The sequence below is a fragment of the Ranitomeya variabilis genome, chromosome 6 (genome assembly GCF_051348905.1).
Source record: "Ranitomeya variabilis isolate aRanVar5 chromosome 6, aRanVar5.hap1, whole genome shotgun sequence".
NCBI classification, from domain to species: Eukaryota; Metazoa; Chordata; class Amphibia; order Anura; family Dendrobatidae; genus Ranitomeya; species Ranitomeya variabilis.
In genome coordinates this window covers 283,181,307-283,199,743 of record NC_135237.1, presented here as the reverse complement: position 1 = coordinate 283,199,743, position 18,437 = coordinate 283,181,307, and the positions used below count along the sequence as shown (strand labels likewise).

The following is an 18,437-nucleotide window of genomic DNA, read 5'->3' as shown; positions in this document are numbered from 1 at the left end:
AGGCAATGAATACTCACTGCATTCCATACCCATGGGAGTGGAGAGCAGTGAATATTCTTCCCCGTAAGTAGCGAGCACACGCTAACACCAGGAAGCTACAGGAAGCCGGCTGCTGAGGCTAACAGCGTGTCCGCTATTAAAAAGAAATTAATATTCAATGCTTTGCACTGCCGAGGGCTTGGAATGCAGTGATAGTTCATTTCTCTTTAGCAGCATGCACAGTAATTAGGGCTCCTGCTTCCTGTGACTCGCTGCTCCCCAACATCCTGATCCACAGCCAGAGCAGGTACATCTGGAATAGAATACCCCCCATTTTCCTCCATTTTGGAGGAAAAAAGTGTGCCTTTTTATAGTCCAAAAATTACAGTCTATCTATCTATCGACACACACATATTCACAGATATTAGAGGGAGCTAGATCCATGGTGACTTACATACTACTTATTTTATTACCGTTACATCCGAAAAAGTAAGTTCATTTAAAAGTGAAGTACAGCAGCGATTCGGGTAATGTGTCTTTCTCAGGCTATAAGTAGGGAATGTGTGAAGTGCAAAAGTCCACTTGTACCATATGATAGGATGGAATCACCGGGCTGTTTTGGGATCCAGAGCGTGAACTTTACTATTGCCCATAGTAGAGGGACCCCACTGATACAACAAGCATTACCTGAAATGTAGCTATACTGCACTTTGTGGTGCAGTAACTTTGTATTTTGGATATGAGGGTAGAAAAATAAAAAGCATTAAGAAACTCTTTATGTGCCTATTCTTGGTGTGCTATTCCTTTATAATGTAATGTGGTCTGGCCAGTGGAATAAGCACCCATTCTGTTCTTTGCAAAGTAAACTGGAGTTTGATCAACCCTCAATTTCACTTACATACCACTGTCCCATTTGCGCTCGTTTAATACACGCTAAATTTTTAATGTATCACATATGGGTTATCTGTTTTTAGATCATTAATCCCATTTCAGCAGAGTCAGACTTTGCACAACATTAAGAAATATAAACATACGTAGGAAATGGAAGTCAAACCTCATCAAATAAAGAAAATAGGTCTTCTAATTTCTCCATTACTGGAACAGATAAATACTCTGCAAACTCCTTTAGGTTTATTTTTTCCCCATTTCTTTTTTTAGCACTTTCAGAGAACTGTTTCAATTCCTTTTCAAGCTTCTCTGGTTTTAAGCTGTAAGAAAAATAAAAAACAAGTGTAATTAGTAGTTAATGACTAACCTTTTTAAACACTTTACTTGATCCCAGCTTGTTCCAACACAAATGTTTGGACCTATATAGTGTTTTCTACCTCTGCCTTATTTCTGCGGTACTTTTACAAATCAGACTAATAATACATTCCGCCATGGTAAGACATAAACAATCTAGGGTTTTTGGACTTCGCACAACCTTACATTGTGCCTGTATGACAAATAGTATACATTTAAAAAGGCACCTACCCCAGACTTCTCACCAGTCTAGCAAATTCCAGAAGAGATGTATCTGATGGGAGACGGAGCTGTCCTTCAGCTAAGGCCAGCTGGCAGTCTTCAAAAGTATAGTCCGTGACGGACACACCGAGGGCTCTTTAAGAGAAAGAAATAATGGGAACTTTAATTAGCTACACAAGTAAATCAACATATTATACAATTTGTGTAAATATAATTGTATACATTTCTTTGGAATTTTGGTAAATTTATTATTTTTTACTTTTTACTAAAACTGCAACACCTGCTAGGGTCATATTATAGACCAGTGTTCCCCAACTCCGGTCCTCAAGAGCCACCAACAGGTCATGTTTTCAGGATTTCCTTACTATTGCACAGGTGATGGAATTAATGCCTGTGCATGTGATGCAATTATCACCTGTTCAATACTAACGAAATACTGAAAACGTGACCTGTTGGTGGCTCTTGAGGACCAGAGTTGGGGAACACTGTTATAGACCGTGCAGGGTGCTACACCATGAACAGAGATTTTTGGTGAACTTCATTTTTATTTTGATGGAGATTAACCATATAATGGGTATTCAGATATGGGAATACCAAAAAACTATAAAATTAATAGCGGTTGGTACAGAGTCTATGTGCATGACCACCGTTACTGTATATCTAAAAGCAACATTTTCTCCACGGCAAACTATCTAATGGGCTGTTAAATTGCATTTCTCTAATTTACAGAGTAGAGACCATTTGAGACTGTAAAATAACATTAAGTTCTCCATAATGACCTGATTTATTGGCAAGTCCAAAACCACAATGTATTTCTATACAGCTTTGAAAGAGTCTTCAATTGTTTATGAGGCTTACATTTGCGTGAATGGCCAGCAATAGGTTTCTTAAAGGGGCTATCTGGTATAGAAGATACTTTTTAAAATATTAGGGATGAGAGAGCAGTAAAATACTTGGATACTTGCTAGTCAAATCGAACAATTCCTAATGCTCATTTCGAGTAACGAGTATAATGGGAGTCAATGGGAAATCCAAGCTTTTTTCCGGCAGACCCTACAAGGAGGTTGGAGGGCAGTGAAAATGTTGAAATGGATGGAAAAAAACGCTGAATGGAAAGAACAGCACGGGGAAGATCCCTCAATGGATCACAGATCGCTGCTGAGAACAATGGTGTCATCACACTTAGTCCACTTTAAGGAATGACAATAAACCATTCAAAATCAACGAGAAATTAAAGTTTACAGGAAAAAAAATGTTAAGAAACAGAAGCATTCTTTCTTCTATAATGACATTTATAAGTCTTTTAAAAAATGCCAAGGAGGGGGTACAAAATTTGAACTTAGAATTTGAACAAACCTCATTCATGTTTAATTGGGAAAAGGATCTTAATATTTGGCTTACACCAGAGCAATGGCAATCAGCCTTTAAACTTACTTACTCATCTAATATTCGTGCATCATTACATGATTCATTTTTCAAATTGATATCAAGATGGTATTTTACTCCAGCTAAATTAGCTAGAATATTTCCAGATAAATCTGATTGTTGGGGAGGATGCGGCCTAAAAGGCGATTTGCTTCATATACAGTACAGACCAAAAGTTTGGACACACCTTCTCATTTAAAATTTTTCTGTATTTTCATGACTATGAAAATTGTACAAATTTCAAAAATTTCTTCTGACTGAGCACTCCACCTCTTAGCCACAGGTGTTTTAATCGCAGCAGGACCATTACCCCTCCACAGAGAGATAGAGAAATTTAGTCTAAGAAGAGGATTTACAGTAGGTTCCCATTCAGATGAAGACGTTTATTCTCAGTGAGGAAAGGAAAGTCCAGGTCCTGGTATACGAGAGATGCCTTAATGTGGCTACCAGGTACACGTGAATTGGCCAATTTATGCGCTAAACGCTCTCATTTTTTCATATTTCTAATGCAGTAATGCAGTTCAATTTTCATGTTTCATGTTTGCATGTTTTGGCGCCGCAGTGTGCTGCCTTATTCATTTATTTATATGAAAATTGTACATTCACATTGAAGGCATCAAAACTATGAATTAACACATGTGGAATTATATAATTAACAAAAAAGTGTGAAACAACTGAAAATATGTCTTATATTCTAGGTTCTTCAAAGTAGCCACCTTTTGCTTTGATGACTGCTTTGCACTCTTGGCATTCTCTTGATGAGCTTCAAGAGGTAGTCACCGGGAATTGTTTTCACTTCACAGGTGATTTCTTGCCTTATAAATGGGGTTGGGACCATCAGTTGTGTTGAGCAGAAGTCTGGTGGATACACAGCTGATAGTCCTACTGAATAGACTGTTAGAATTTGTATTATGGCAAGAAAAAAGCAGCTAAGTAAAGAAAAACGAGTGGCCATCATTACTTTAAGAAATGAAGGTCAGTCAGTCCGAAAAATTGGGAAAACTTTTAAAGTGTCCCCAAGTGCAGTGGCAAAAACCATCAAGCGCTACAAAAAAACTGGCTCACATGATGACCGCCCCAGGAAAGGAAGACCAAGAGTCACATCTGCTTCTGAGGATAAGTTTATCCGAGTCACCAGCCTCAGAAATAGCAGGTTAACAGCAGCTCAGATTAGAGACCAGGTCAATGCCACACAGAGTTCTAGCAGCAGACACATCTCTACAACAACTGTTAAGAGGAGACTTTGTGCAGCAGGCCTTCATGGTAAAATAGCTGCTAGGAAACCACTGCTAAGGACAGGCAACAAGCAGAAGAGACTTGTTTGGGCTAAAGAACACAAGGAATGGACATTAGACCAGTGGAAATCTGTTCTTTGGTCTGATGAGGGGTAACTCTCGATTCTGACCTGTCCTTCAAACCGCACGTCCAAACCCTTGCCACCTCCTGTCGCCTCCAACTCAAAAATATTGCCAGAATCCGTTCCTTCCTCAGCCCGCAATCTACTAAAACTCTTGTGCATGCCCTCATCATCTCCCGCCTCGATTACTACAACACCCTCCTTTGTGGCCTCCCCGCTAACTCCCTTGCACCACTCCAGTCTGTCCTCAACTCTGCTGCTCGGCTAATCCACCTCTCTCCTCGCTACTCCCCTGCTTCACCCCTCTGCAAATCCCTCCACTGGCTCCCAATTCCCCAACGAATCCAGTTCAAACTACTAACACTGATCTACAAAGCCATCCACAACCTGTCCCCTCCCTATATCTCTGAACTGATCTCCCACTATCCTCCCTCACGTAATCTTCGATCCTCCCAAGACCTCCTTCTCTCCTCCACACTTATTCGTTCCTCACAACCGCCTCCAAGATTTCTCCCGAATATCCCCCATCCTCTGGAATTCCACACCTCAACACGTCTGATTATCCACCACCCTCGGATCCTTCAGACGGAACCTGAAAACCCATCTCTTCAGGAAAGCCTACAGCCTGCAATAACCATTCTGCCGCCTCACCAACCGCCCGAGCTGCCGCCACGTCACCGACCACCCGAGCTGCCGCCATGTCACCGACCACCCGAACTGCCGCCATGTCACCGACCACCCGAACTGCCGCCATGTCACCGGCCACCCGAGCTGCCGCCATGTCACCAACCACCCGAGCTGCCGCCATGTCACTGGCCACCCGAGCTGCCACGTCACCGACCACCCTTGCTGCCGCCACAACCACCCAAGCTGCTGCCACGACCACCCGAGCTGCCGCCTCACCACCACCAGTGCTGCAGCACACCAACCTCCTGTCTCTTCCCCACTATCCTGAAGAATGTCATGAAAATACAGAAAAATCTTTAAAATGAGAAGGTGTGTCCAAAGTTTTGGTCTGTACTGTATTTTGGGAATGTCCTAAGCTCAAGTCATTATAGAGAGAAATTTCTATAATGATTAATAAGACTACTAAACAAAATATTGATTCAACACCTCAAATGGCTCTGCTTCCTTTGGATCTCGATGATATAAATCCGTTACATTAATCTATAATAGTACATATTCTTTTGGCAACTAAAAATGCGATAGCTGCCTTGTGGAAGGAAAATTCTGTACCAGTTGTGAGTGATATCACTGATAACTTTATGTTGCAGAACTCATACGAAAGGAGCCGTGCAATAGTGATTAATTCTTATGTCACCTATTATAAAATACGGGAATTCTTGGCTTAGTTTTACTTCCTGAATATGTTACATTGCCGTTTCTCTCTAATTTTGAAATGTATCTGACCTTTTAATTTTGTTTGAAACATTTAATTGTAAATCCCTAACCACATTTTAATGATTATAAATACTACTGTTAAGTATATTTGTTACTGTTATTGTTCCCTCTCCCCTTTTCCTACACTTCCCTTTCCTTTCATATTTTGTTCCCTAATAAAGATTATAAAAGCTTATTACCATATCCCCTTTCCTTCTTTTACCCAATTTCCTTTTCTATCCCATATTTGTGTATGCTAAAATTTTCAATAGTTTGTTTGAAAAAGGAGCGTGTACAAAATAAGGACAGTAAAAGTTTACACACACATAGGCAAGAAGTATTATTTCTCCTTGCGGAGATTGACATGCTAAGCATGCCGAGATGAAGCCCCAATGCTCCTCTGGAAAATATGCTAATTATGCAAATTGTCTCTTCAGAGAGGAAGAGAACTAGAACTCTAGTGCCACATATTGAAAGTAGCAATCCTGCAAGTCAATGTTGACCCTTTAACGAGCCTTGTAACATGACTTAGGATAACAGCCAAACCAGAATCTCAATTTGCAGACATCGTGTTTCGGGGTACTGCCCCTCGTCAGTGCAAAGTGGAGATCTGGTTTGGCTGTGTTAGAGGCGTCTGACCGATATCCAAGAAGTATCATTTCTCCTTGCGGAGATTGACATGCTAAGCATGCCGAGATGAGGAGACTTAAAGCCGCTCACCCATAGGAAAACTTCAAATACTACTAATAACAACAAAGTCACTTTTTCTACTACTTAGTGTTGTCAATATTATAAAATCTTATCCATTATAAAAAGATACTAAACTGGGCCTCTTTCAGAATGATAGTTTGCAAAAATTCTTAGTGAGAAGGTGCTGTTCGTAGCTAAGAAAGCACCAAGCTTGGGTATGATACTTTCCCCAAGTCTTTTTCAAACCAAAAGACGCAAACATGGCTAGATCTCAAGGGTTTTTTCAAGTGCGGAGCAAACCGCTGTGAAGTATGCGTACATGTCACCAAAACCAACAATTTTACATCTTCTAAAAATAACCGCAGCTTTCCGATAATAAAATTTCATAAACCGCAACATACCGTGGGTAATTTATTTGGTGGAATGTACCACATGTAAGATCCAGTATGTTGGGTTGCACTACGGGACAATTAAAAATACGGATAAGCAGACATTTGTCTGGCTCTAATGTCTCCAAACATTTTTCAAGATGCCATGGTGGAGAGGTCTCCAGTTTAAAGTTTATGGGAATAGAAAAAGTTTACAAACCCCAACGGGGAAGGAGATTATAAATGAAAATTACTCAGTAGAGAGTAATTTTGGATTTTTATGTTGGAAACTAGGTATCCTATTGGGTTAAATTTGAGACAGGATTTGACTCTCGAATATTAGTCATCTCACATGGTTACGAGTTTATTGTTATCTGTTATGTATATTGGTCTTCTGATTTGAATATGTGTGTTATATATTGTATGAGCATTTACAGTGTGTTCCAAATTATTATGCATAAAGAGTTTAGGAGTGATAAGGTTAGAATTTTTTTGTTTGTCATTTAAACTCATTGATGGTGATGTGTGTCAGGGCTCTTTATATCACTGAAAGCAATTGCAGATACCTGTGCAAATTAGTTTGGCAGGTGTGTCCAAATAAAGGCAAGACTACTTAAGAAGGCTGTTCCACATTATTAAGCAGCCTACATTTTTGGCCAAAATGGGAAAGAAAAAGGATGTGTCGGCTGCTGAGAAGCAACGAATTGTGGAGTATTTAGGTCAAGGCATGACTACAATCAACATGGCCAAGACACTTCATCGTGATCATCGCACAATCAAGTAGTATGTAGCTGATTCCCAGCACACACGTGTGCGTGCTGATAAGGAAAAATTGAGGACCCTTTCCAACAGGCAATTGCGTAAGGTTAAAAGAGCAGCTGCAAAAATGCCTGGTCATAGCAGAGACAAGTTTTTGAAGCTGCTGGTGCCTCCAACGTCCCCAGAACAACAAGATGCAGGGTCCTTCAGAGGTGCATAAGCCATCCTGTCGACCACCTCTATCCACTGCACACAAGCAGAAACAGCTCCAGTGTGCCAAACGATACATGAAGACTGACTTCCAAACTGTTTTGTTCACCGATGAGTGCCGTGCAACACTCGATGGTCCAGATGGATGGAGTGGAGGATGGGTGGTTGATGGACACCCCATGAAAACACGGCTAAGGCGCCAACAAGGAGGAGGTGGAGTAATGTTTTGGGCTGGAACCATGGGGAGAGAGATTGTCGGCCCCTTTATGATCCCTGAAGGGGTAAAGATGAACTCCGTAATCTATGTGGAGTTTCTAAAAACACTTCCTGCCATGGTTCAAGAGGAAGAACCGTGCTTTCCGCAGCAAGATCATTTTCATGCATGATAATGCACCGTCTCATGCTGCAAAAAACACATCTGCATCTCTGGCTGCTATGGGCATAAAAGAGGACAAACTTATGGTGTGGCCACCATCTTCCCCTGGCCTCAACCCCATTGAGAACCTCTGGAGCATCATCAAAAGGAGTGTCTATGATGGCGGGAGGCAGTTCACATCTAAGCAACAGCTCTGGGAGGGTATTCTGTCCACATGCAAAACAATTGAAGCAGAAACCATCCAAAAACTGACAAATTCAATGGACGAGAGAGTTCAGAAGCTTCTTTCGAACAAGGGGTCCTATGTGCAAATGTAACATCACCTAGAATAAAGTTTTCACTTGAAAACTGTTTGATTTCATTTTGTAATAAGCTGATAATGCTTATAACTTCACAATTGACCATTTTTTTGTTCAAAATAAAATAAAAAAGGTTGAAAACTCTGCTCTGCATAATAATTTGGAACATGCATTTTGAGTGTTTATTTTTTTTTAAAAGATACTTTTTTCATAGGCAGTTTGTTCCAAAACATTGCAGTTATACTAGAATAGTAGATGACTGGAAAATAACAATGATAGGTAATTTAGAGAAAATATGAGGAAATATTATTTGCAAAATAATTTGGAACACAGTGTATATCTCCTTTTTTTACCTGGCACTTTTTGCTTCACAGGATATTATGTCACGGAGTGGTCACACCTACCATTTGATATTTTCTCATCTAAAATGCTTGTTTTTCAGTCAGCAAATAGACCATGATTAAGACATTCTGTCAAAACGTGTAGGTCAGTGACCTCCCTTTTTGTACTGTACAACTACCTACTAGTTCTTTATGGCGCATTTTTTATGGCTTAATTAAAAGCTAAGTTTTAAATGCAGACAAGTTTCAGCGTTGAATTCCTCCTTTTTAATTTACAAATTTTAAAACCACCGTAATTTTACACAAAGCTGTTTTGATGACTAATTGCATTCAGAAAAAAAATGTGTGAACTTTTTTTTTTGCAGTTTTATATACCACTATAATGTAAAACTAACCACATTAGACGCTATGGATGACTAATTCAATCCAGGAAAAAAATGTGAATTTTTTTTAAAGGGAACCTGTCACCTGAATTTGGCGGGACCAATATTGCCTTGCGCTGGCATGTACTCCGGAGGACAGAGAGTGAACTTCAATCCAATATTGCGGCCAGCATGCAGCCAGCGGGTAAGGAAAGGGTGAATCAAACACCCGAAAACCCCGCCCATATGACCCAAAACTGGTCCCGCCAAATTCAGGTGACAGGTTCCCTTTAAGTGTTATATATCACTGTAACGTAAAACTAACCAGGTTAAACTGTAAGGATGACAATATAGTCAATTCCCCCCCCCCAAAAAAAAAAAAAGTGGTCAAGTGCAGCAGCTACCGTATTTTTCGGACTACAAGACGCACTTTTTTCCCCAAAAATGTAAGGGGAAAATGGGGGTGCATCTTGTAGTCGGAATATACTTACAAATTATGCGGCAGCGGCGGCGGTCCCGATGCAGCCTCCCTTCCCATGCTGGTGCGGCTAGGGCTGTGCTGCGGGCTGGGACTGTGCTGCGGGCATGGGCTGTGCTGTGGGGCTGTGGCAGCGGCTCTCTGGGCTCAGTGGGGGCTCCGACGGCATTTCTTCAAAGCCCGGAGGCCCCCAGCTCATCCGGCATGTTGCGGTGGCCTCCGAAAACATAGGCGCCAGGAAAATGGCCGCCGGGCCGGCACACGCTCAGATTCAAATCTCGTCAATGAGATCTCGTCTCCCGAGATCTCGGGGCGAGATCTTGGCAACAAGATCTGAATCTGAGCGTGCGCCAGCCCGGCGGCCATTTTCCTAGCGCCCATGTTCTCGGAGGCCACCGCAACATGCCGGAGCACAGCCACTGCCCCCAGAGCCCAGCCACTGCCCGCAGCACAGCTTGTGCCCCAGAGCCCAGCCTGTGCCCCAGAGCCCAGCCACTGCCGGCAGCACAGCTTGTGCCCTGGAGCCCAGCCACTGTTCTGGAGCGGAGCACAGCCCCTGCCCCGGAGCACAGAGCCTCCACCCCTGCCCAAGCACAGAGCACCGGCCTGGGATGGGATTTCCTGGAGGTCAACGCACCAGCCTGGACCACCAAAAGGCCCCTGTGACCACTTCTCCACCTATGGCGATCCCTTCACTGGTAAGCTGAATTCGGACTGTAAGACGTACCCCCATTTGAAACATTTTTTTTTTTCCTTATTTTTATTCTGAAAATTTGGGGTGCGTCTTATCGTCCGGTGCGTCTTATAGTCCGAAAAATACGGTATATATTTAGCAATGGACTGCAAAGCCCTAAGTCCTGCCTAGAGGCTGTATTCTGCCATCTCCCTACTCCTTCAACTGTCTCTAGGCTAAACACAGAATGTATCTGATACTAACAGCAAAGAACAGAATTAGCCCTTAGAAGGACTGTTAGTATGATGGTTCAACATCAGCACCAATATCAACACTAGAGGACTCTGATTTGTTAAACTGTGCACACACAGGTCTGTATAACTGCTCACTTCCTCCAAACAGAACTGTCCCTGAGCTATGCAATGGCATCAGTGACCTAGGTGTGGTGGTACATGTCCTTTTATAACCTCTGATGAGGTAATGCCAATCGCAGTTGTGCGACTACCATCCATGTGCGGTGAAATAGAACACTTGTTAAATTTCCACTGTCTTACATCAGATAAGCGGAGATCTGTGAATTAGGACACTCGATCAGGATATTGTCGAGGAATTTAACAAAAATGGAGTGTTAAAAGTTGAAAATATCATTGAAAAGTCCCTATATTCCAACAAAACATTTTATAATTTAGTTTACGCACATAGCTGAATATATAGGATACTAGACGGTGGCCCGATTCTAACGCATCGGGTATCCTAAAATATGTATGTAGTTTATTTATGAAGTTTTCAGAATAAAGCAATTTATACACAGGATACGGCCGGCCGGGCGCAACCAATTAGCAAAGTGTGGTTCAAATTCCGCGCCAATTCGCGGGCGGACTGCGACTGTCGCTGATTGGTCACGCCCGGCCGCGGACAATCAGTGAAGCCAGGGCCAGCTCCAGGTTTTTGAGGGCCCCGGGCGAAAGATTCTCAGTGGGCCCCCCTCTTTAAACACATATCACGAATCATGATGCACAGATACAGCAGAGAAATATAGCACAGCCATGTAGCATATTACACAGCACACGTAGCATATAACACAGCCACATAGTATATAACACAGCCACATAGTATATTGCCCAGCCACATAGTAAATAGCAGACACGTAGTATATTGCCCAGCCAAGTAGTATATTGCCCAGCCACGTAGTATATTGCCCAGCCACGTAGTATATTGCCCAGCCACGTAGTATATTGCCCAGCCACGTAGTATATTGCCCAGATACGTAGTGTATAGCACAGACAAGTAGAATATAGCACAGACACGTACAGGTACAGACTGGGGAAGAAATTCAGTCCTGGCATTTGAAGTCACACAGGCCCATATTGTCCCAGTCCCCATGAACCACATGGGATATATTACTAATATTACCCTGGATGGAGGAAAGGAAGATTTACTACAAGACCAATATTTCTAATGATACCTGTGGCCTGCTGCGGTAAGTGACGGAGTCAGCGACTTTGTGCTCCATCACAGCTCTTAACAGTATGGGTGTCTTGAGAACACCGATTCTATTAGTAATGTAGCACACAACGCAGCCCACAACCAGACAGGCCCTTCTGGCATTTGCCGGAATTGCCAGATGGCCAGTCCGGCCCTGGACACGGAGTATATAGCACAGACACGTAGTATATTGCCCAGCCACATAGTATATTGCACAGCCACGTAATATATAGCACAGCCACATAATATATAGCACAGAGACGTAGTATATAAGGCTACGTTCACATTTGCGTTGTGCGCCGCAGCATCGGCGCCGCAGCGCACAACGCAAACAAAAACGCGGCAAAACGCACGCTAACACGCTGCGTTTTGCGCCGCATGCGTCCTTTTTGGCCGAAAGTTGGACGCAAAAAAAATGCAACTTGATGCATTTCTTGCGTCCAACGCTTGCGGCCATGCGGCGCACAACGCATGTCCATGCGCCCCCATGTTAAATATAGGGGCGCATGACGCATGCGGCGCCGCTGCGGCGCCCGACGCTGCGGCGAGGACCGCAAATGTGAACGTAGCCTAACACAGAGACGTAGTATATAACACAGGCCACGTAGTATATAGCACAGGCCACGTAGTATATAGCACAGGCCACGTAGTATATAGCACAGGCCAAGTACTATATTGCCCAGCCACGTAATATATACCACAGCCACGTAGTATATAGTACAGCCCACATAGTATAAAGTACAGCCCACATAGTATATAGCACAGAAATGTAGTATATAACACAGCCCATGCAGTATATAGCACAGCCCACGCAGTATATAACACAGCCCACATAGTATATAGCAATGTGGGCACCATATCCCTGTTAAAAAAGAATTAAAATAAAAAATAGTTATATACTCCCCCCCCTACGTCGGCCCCCCGGATCAAGCCCAGGCGTTTACCGATGCTCCTCGTGACACTCCGGTCCCAAGAGTGCATTGCGGTCTCGCGAGATGATGACGTAGTGGTCTCGCAAGACCGCTACGTCATCATCTCACGAGACCGCAATGCATGGACCGGTCACTGGAGCGGGAAAGGCCTCGGCTGGATCCGGAAGGCCGACGGAGGGTGAGTATATAATGATTTATTTTTTAAAATATTTTTAACATTAGATCTTTTTACTATTGATGCTGCATAGGCAGCATCAATAGTAAAAAGTTGGTCACACAGGGTTAATAGCAGCGTTAACAAAGTGCATTATACCGCGGCATAACGCGGTCCGCTAACGCTGCCATTAACCCTGTGTGAGCGCTGACTGGAGGGGAGTATGGAGCGGGCACTGATGGCTGGGGAGTAGGAAGGGACTAATTTCCGGGAGAGACAGACAGACAGACGGAAGTACCCCTTAGACAATTATATAGTAGATACCCGATGCGTTCGAATCGGGCCACCATCTAGTATTCATATAAACATTGGTGCTTACATTTATGTTTTAACCCATTCGACACACTGCCATTGTTTTTCTCCTGTCTTTATTTTAAGAGTCAAAACTTTATTAGTCATCCATCGCTGGATGACAGCTTGTTTTCTACAGGATGACATAGTTTTCAAAGACACCATTTATTTTACCATATGAAAAACTTAAAAACGGGGAAAATTTTTATTCTCTCCTTCACAGACAGTCCTCCATGTTATTCTCTCCCTCACAGAAAAAAAAAAAAAGAGAAAACAAAACAAAACACAGGAAACACAAACAAATAGGATAAAAGAAATTTGTGGTACATACTTTGCCATTACATGTCTTACGTTGTTTGCATACAGAGCAGGGTTCCTCTTCTCCTCTTCAGATGGAGTATAGATAGGAAGAAACTACAAGATACAACAGAAAGACAAATCCACGTAGGTGTGACTAAAGTTTGACTAATCTGAATTTATTACCTGAAAGACACACTTAAGGTACCGTCACACTAAGCGACGCTGCAGCGATACAGAGAACGATGCCGATCGCTGCAGCGTCGCTGTTTGGTCGCTGGAGAGCTGTCACACAGACCGCTCTCCAGCGACCAACGATGCCGAGGTCCCTGGGTAACCAGGGTAAACATCGGGTTGCTAAGCGCAGGGCCGCGCTTAGTAACCCGATGTTTACCCTGGTTACCAGTGTAAAATGTAAAAAAACAAACAGTACATACTCACCCTCTGATGTCTGTCACACGTCCCTCGCCGTCCGCTTCCTGCACTGACTGATCGCCGGCCCTAACAGCAGAGCGGTGACGTCACCGCTGTGCTGTGCTTTCACTTTACGGCCGGCGCTCAGTCAGCGCAGGAAGCGGACGCCGGGGGACGCGAAGGTGAGTATGTACTGTTTGTTTTTTTACATTTTACACTGGTTACCAGGGTAAAGATCGGGTTACTAAGCGCGGCCCTGCGCTTAGTAACCCGATATTTACCCTGGTTACCATTGTAAAACATCGCTGGCATCGTTGCTTTTGCTGTCAAACACAACGATACACGGCGATCTGACGACCAAATAAAGTTCTGAACTTTCAGCCACGACCAGCGATATCACAGCAGGATCCAGATCGCTGCTGCGTGTCAAACACAACGATATCGCTATCCAGGACGCTGCAATGTCACGGATCGCTAGCGATATCGTTTAGTGTGACGGTACCTTTAGACCTACCTGCTTTACATTCTTTCAAATGAAATTGGTTTTGTCACCAGATTTTTCAGGGCAAAACAGCATACAATATTAAATAGATATATTTAACCTAATGAGAGAAGTATGCTTACATTGAAAATCCATGTCACAATGACTGCATAATGGTGAGATTTAGATGACGCTTTTGAGTTCAGTTATACAATGCAATGCAGTAGCTCATCAGTCCAGTTAGTATTCAAATCTGAGCACATCCAGCTTGTACGAAACAAGTGCGAGATGTCAGCAGCAGGAGAAACACCGAGGAGCTGTCAATCAAGCTAGGTGGGTTGAGATTCAGTAAACATTTCAGAAACCATAACACAGCCATTTTGACATGGAATTTCCAAGTAAATTCAGCATTCTTATCAGGTCTAAGACATCTTTTTTGTAATGTATGCAGTTTTTATTGAAAAAGGTGATGACAGATATGCGCTCATCAGTGGATGCTAAGAATTTTCACTAAACCAGTCATCTAAACTACAGTTCATCCGTTCTGTGGTCTATTTAATAATAGGTTGAGTAACTATTTATACATTATAATACTTTGTACTGATCTGGAGTTAAAGCAAGTGCCCCTTACTATATTCATACATCAGCTGACGACTACTGGAAAGAGTCCACAATCTGCTCATCAGACAAATCCCAAATACTTCAGCAGAGATGAAACAATTTAGCGGCAACGTTAGAATTTTCTATATCAAATTTACTATAAAATTGACATTATTATTATTATTATTATTTTAATACTCGGGCATTGAAAGGTTTAAATCTTCTACCATGTTCTTATTGAATTTGCTTCAGTGGACACCTATTCATTCTTAATCCTATAGTTGTATGGTAAATAAACACACAGCAAGTATAAAGTCTTTTATTTGAAATAAAACAAAAATACTTTTTTTAACTTAAAAATAACAAACATCATGATACTCACCTAGCACCCATTTTATTGAATCCCTCGTCTCCTGTAACAAAAAATTAAAAACATAATCCATGTCTGGGAATAGACAGTTTTCAACCTGAACGGTGCCAAGAAGTGACTGTTCATGTTTTAAACCACTGAGGAATGAGCAGCGCCAGTGACTAATGGTGACGTCATCGAGGTTACCACCTATCATTAAGGGTCGGGCCAATGACCTGCGGTGACCTCGGTGAGATCACCGCTCACAGTGAGAAAAATCCTCACGGTGCAGCGGTGAGTTCAACTGGAAGAAATTTCTCCCGGTGAACTCAACGCTGCATCGTGAGAGACTTTCTCATTGTGCTAGCAGTGATCTCTGCAGTTCAGGGTGCCAGCTGGGAACGCAACCTCTGCAACCTGCGGTAACCTTGATCAAGTCACCGCTAGTCATTGACACTGCGCTTGCAGCAACTCATTCATCAGTGGTTCTCAGCCTGGATGGTCGCATCTTGGCACCGTCCAGGTTGAAAACTGTTTATCCCCAGACATGGATTATGGAGAGGGACAGAACGGTGAACAGGTGAGGGATATGGTTGTCCTCTATTTTAGTTTTATTACAGGAGACCATGCCTTCTGTGGACTGGGTGATGACGTGAATATGGTTTAATTTAGAATCATTAAAGGAGTCTGTCATTCTATCAATTAAAAGACTGTTAAGGGTGTGTGTTCCTTTACAATGTACAGCGTTTGACAGCAGTATTTAACTAGTTAATAGCAGCGGATGGATCGTGATTCCACCCCCCGCTATTGCGGGCACACGTCAGCAGGGGATCTGCCATCGGGCGTATTATTCCATCCAATGGCAGAAAGGGGTTAAAAATCTACTCAACTTTACTTTCAGGACTGTAAAATAGAGCTCAATCATCTGAGCACATGCTGAACGTGTTTTGTGCTTTGTCACACAGTGCACATAAGGCAAAACTGGGTTTATTGGATGAGGTGGTTTGTTATGTCAGTTAGTCATTAATTAAGGATCTGGGATAGACTCCCAATATGATACCAGCTCAGCAAACAAGCATTCTTTAATTAACTAGAGCCATTTGTATACTGCACAAGTGTATGAACGCCAAGGTAATAATACTAATACACACATATAAGTGTTTGACCCCCACAAACACGGCTGATAGGCACAGTCTTTCCAGATCCCCTATGTCACTAACTATAGATATGTAAATTGTATATGTGCTTAAGTGTAATATAATTCACTGTTAAATCACATCTAAAGGCAGCAATATATCAGTTACAACATTTTCAGAGAAATGTTTCCATAGATATTATCTTACTCACCTCTATTTCTACATAATTGTGGAACTGGCATAAAGTAAGCCATAGTATATCCATCCTAAAAAAAATAAAAAAAGAAAGAAAACATTTATCACTAAAAATCGAGCATAAAGCGCTACTCCTTATGCATTTCCATTACCAGAAATGCTCCTATTATATGGAGATAAGTTTGAGTATATAAAAGGAATACCTGACAGGTATTTAGTAGAGCAATCTCATAACATACGAATATACAGTGGGACAAAAAAGTATTTAGTCAGTCAGCAATAGTGCAAGTTCCACCACTTAAAAAGATGAGAGGCGTCTGTAATTTACATCATGGGAGACAAACTGAGAAAAAAAATCCAGAAAATCACATTGTCTGTTTTTTTATCATTTTATTTGCATATTATGGTGGAAAATAAGTATTTGGTCAGAAACAAACAATCAAGATTTCTGGCTCTCACAGACCTGTAACTTCTTCTTTAAGAGTCTCCTCTTTCCTCCACTCATTACCTGTAGTAATGGCACCTGTTTAAACTTGTTATCAGTATAAAAAGACACCTGTGCACACCCTCAAACAGTCTGACTCCAAACTCCACTATGGTGAAGACCAAAGAGCTGTCAAAGGACACCAGAAACAAAATTGTAGCCCTGCACCAGGCTGGGAAGACTGAATCTGCAATAGCCAACCAGCTTGGAGTGAAGAAATCAACAGTGGGAGCAATAATTAGAAAATGGAAGACATTCAAGACCACTGATAATCTCCCTCGATCTGGGGCTCCACGCAAAATCCCACCCCGTGGGGTCAGAATGATCACAAGAACGGTGAGCAAAAATCCCAGAACCACGCGGGGGACCTAGTGAATGAACTGCAGAGAGCTGGGACCAATGTAACAAGGCCTACCATAAGTAACACACTACGCCACCATGGACTCAGATCCTGCAGTGCCAGACGTGTCCCACTGCTTAAGCCAGTACATGTCCGGGCCCTTCTGAAGTTTGCTAGAGAGCATTTGGATGATCCAGAGGAGTTTTGGGAGAATGTCCTATGGTCTGATGAAACCAAACTGGAACTGTTTGGTAGAAACACAACTTGTCGTGTTTGGAGGAAAAAGAATACTGAGTTGCATCCATCAAACACCATACCTACTGTAAAGCATGGTGGGGGAAACATCATGCTTTGGGGCTGTTTCTCTGCAAAGGGGCCAGGACGACTGATCCGGGTACATGAAAGAATGAATGGGGCCATGTATCGTGAGATTTTGAGTGCAAACCTCCTTCCATCAGCAAGGGCATTGAAGATGAAACGTGGTTGGGTCTTTCAACATGACAGTGATCCAAAGCCCACCGCCAGGGCAACGAAGGAGTGGCTTCGTAAGAAGCATTTCAAGGTCCTGGAGTGGCCTAGCCAGTCTCCAGATCTCAACCCTATAGAAAACCTTTGGAGGGAGTTGAAAGTCCGTGTTGCCAAGCGAAAAGCCAAAAACATCACTGCTCTAGAGGAGATCTGCATGGAGGAATGGGCCAACATACCAACAACAGTGTGTGGCAACCTTGTGAAGACTTACAGAAAACGTTTGACCTCTGTCATTGCCAACAAAGGATATATTACAAAGTATTGAGATGAAATTTTATTTCTGACCAAATACTTATTTTCCACCATAATATGCAAATAAAATGATTAAAAAAAACAGACAATGTGATTTTCTGGATTTTTTTTTCTCAGTTTGTCTCCCATAGTTGAGGTCTACCTATGATGTAAATTACAGACGCCTCTCATCTTTTTAAGTGGTGGAACTTGCACTATTGCTGACTGACTAAAAACTTTTTTGCCCCACTGTATACTCTGAAACTGTATTATTTAATACTTCGAAGAGAAAAACCATA

At 42.4% G+C, this 18,437-nt stretch overlaps 1 protein-coding gene across 2 annotated transcripts in view; it reads right to left on the bottom strand.

The window, feature by feature from the left end:
- The window catches only part of LPCAT1 (lysophosphatidylcholine acyltransferase 1), a 159,408-nt gene that overhangs the window by 25,815 nt on the left and 115,156 nt on the right, over positions 1-18,437 (bottom strand). For both annotated transcript variants that reach the window (XM_077269695.1, XM_077269696.1), the window contains exons 8-11: positions 16,572-16,626; positions 13,415-13,497; positions 1,453-1,578; positions 1,034-1,187 (exon numbers count right to left, since the gene is read on the bottom strand). In XM_077269695.1, the coding sequence (XP_077125810.1) occupies positions 1,034-1,187; positions 1,453-1,578; positions 13,415-13,497; positions 16,572-16,626 (418 nt within the window). The remainder of the gene's footprint in view (positions 1-1,033; positions 1,188-1,452; positions 1,579-13,414; positions 13,498-16,571; positions 16,627-18,437) is intronic.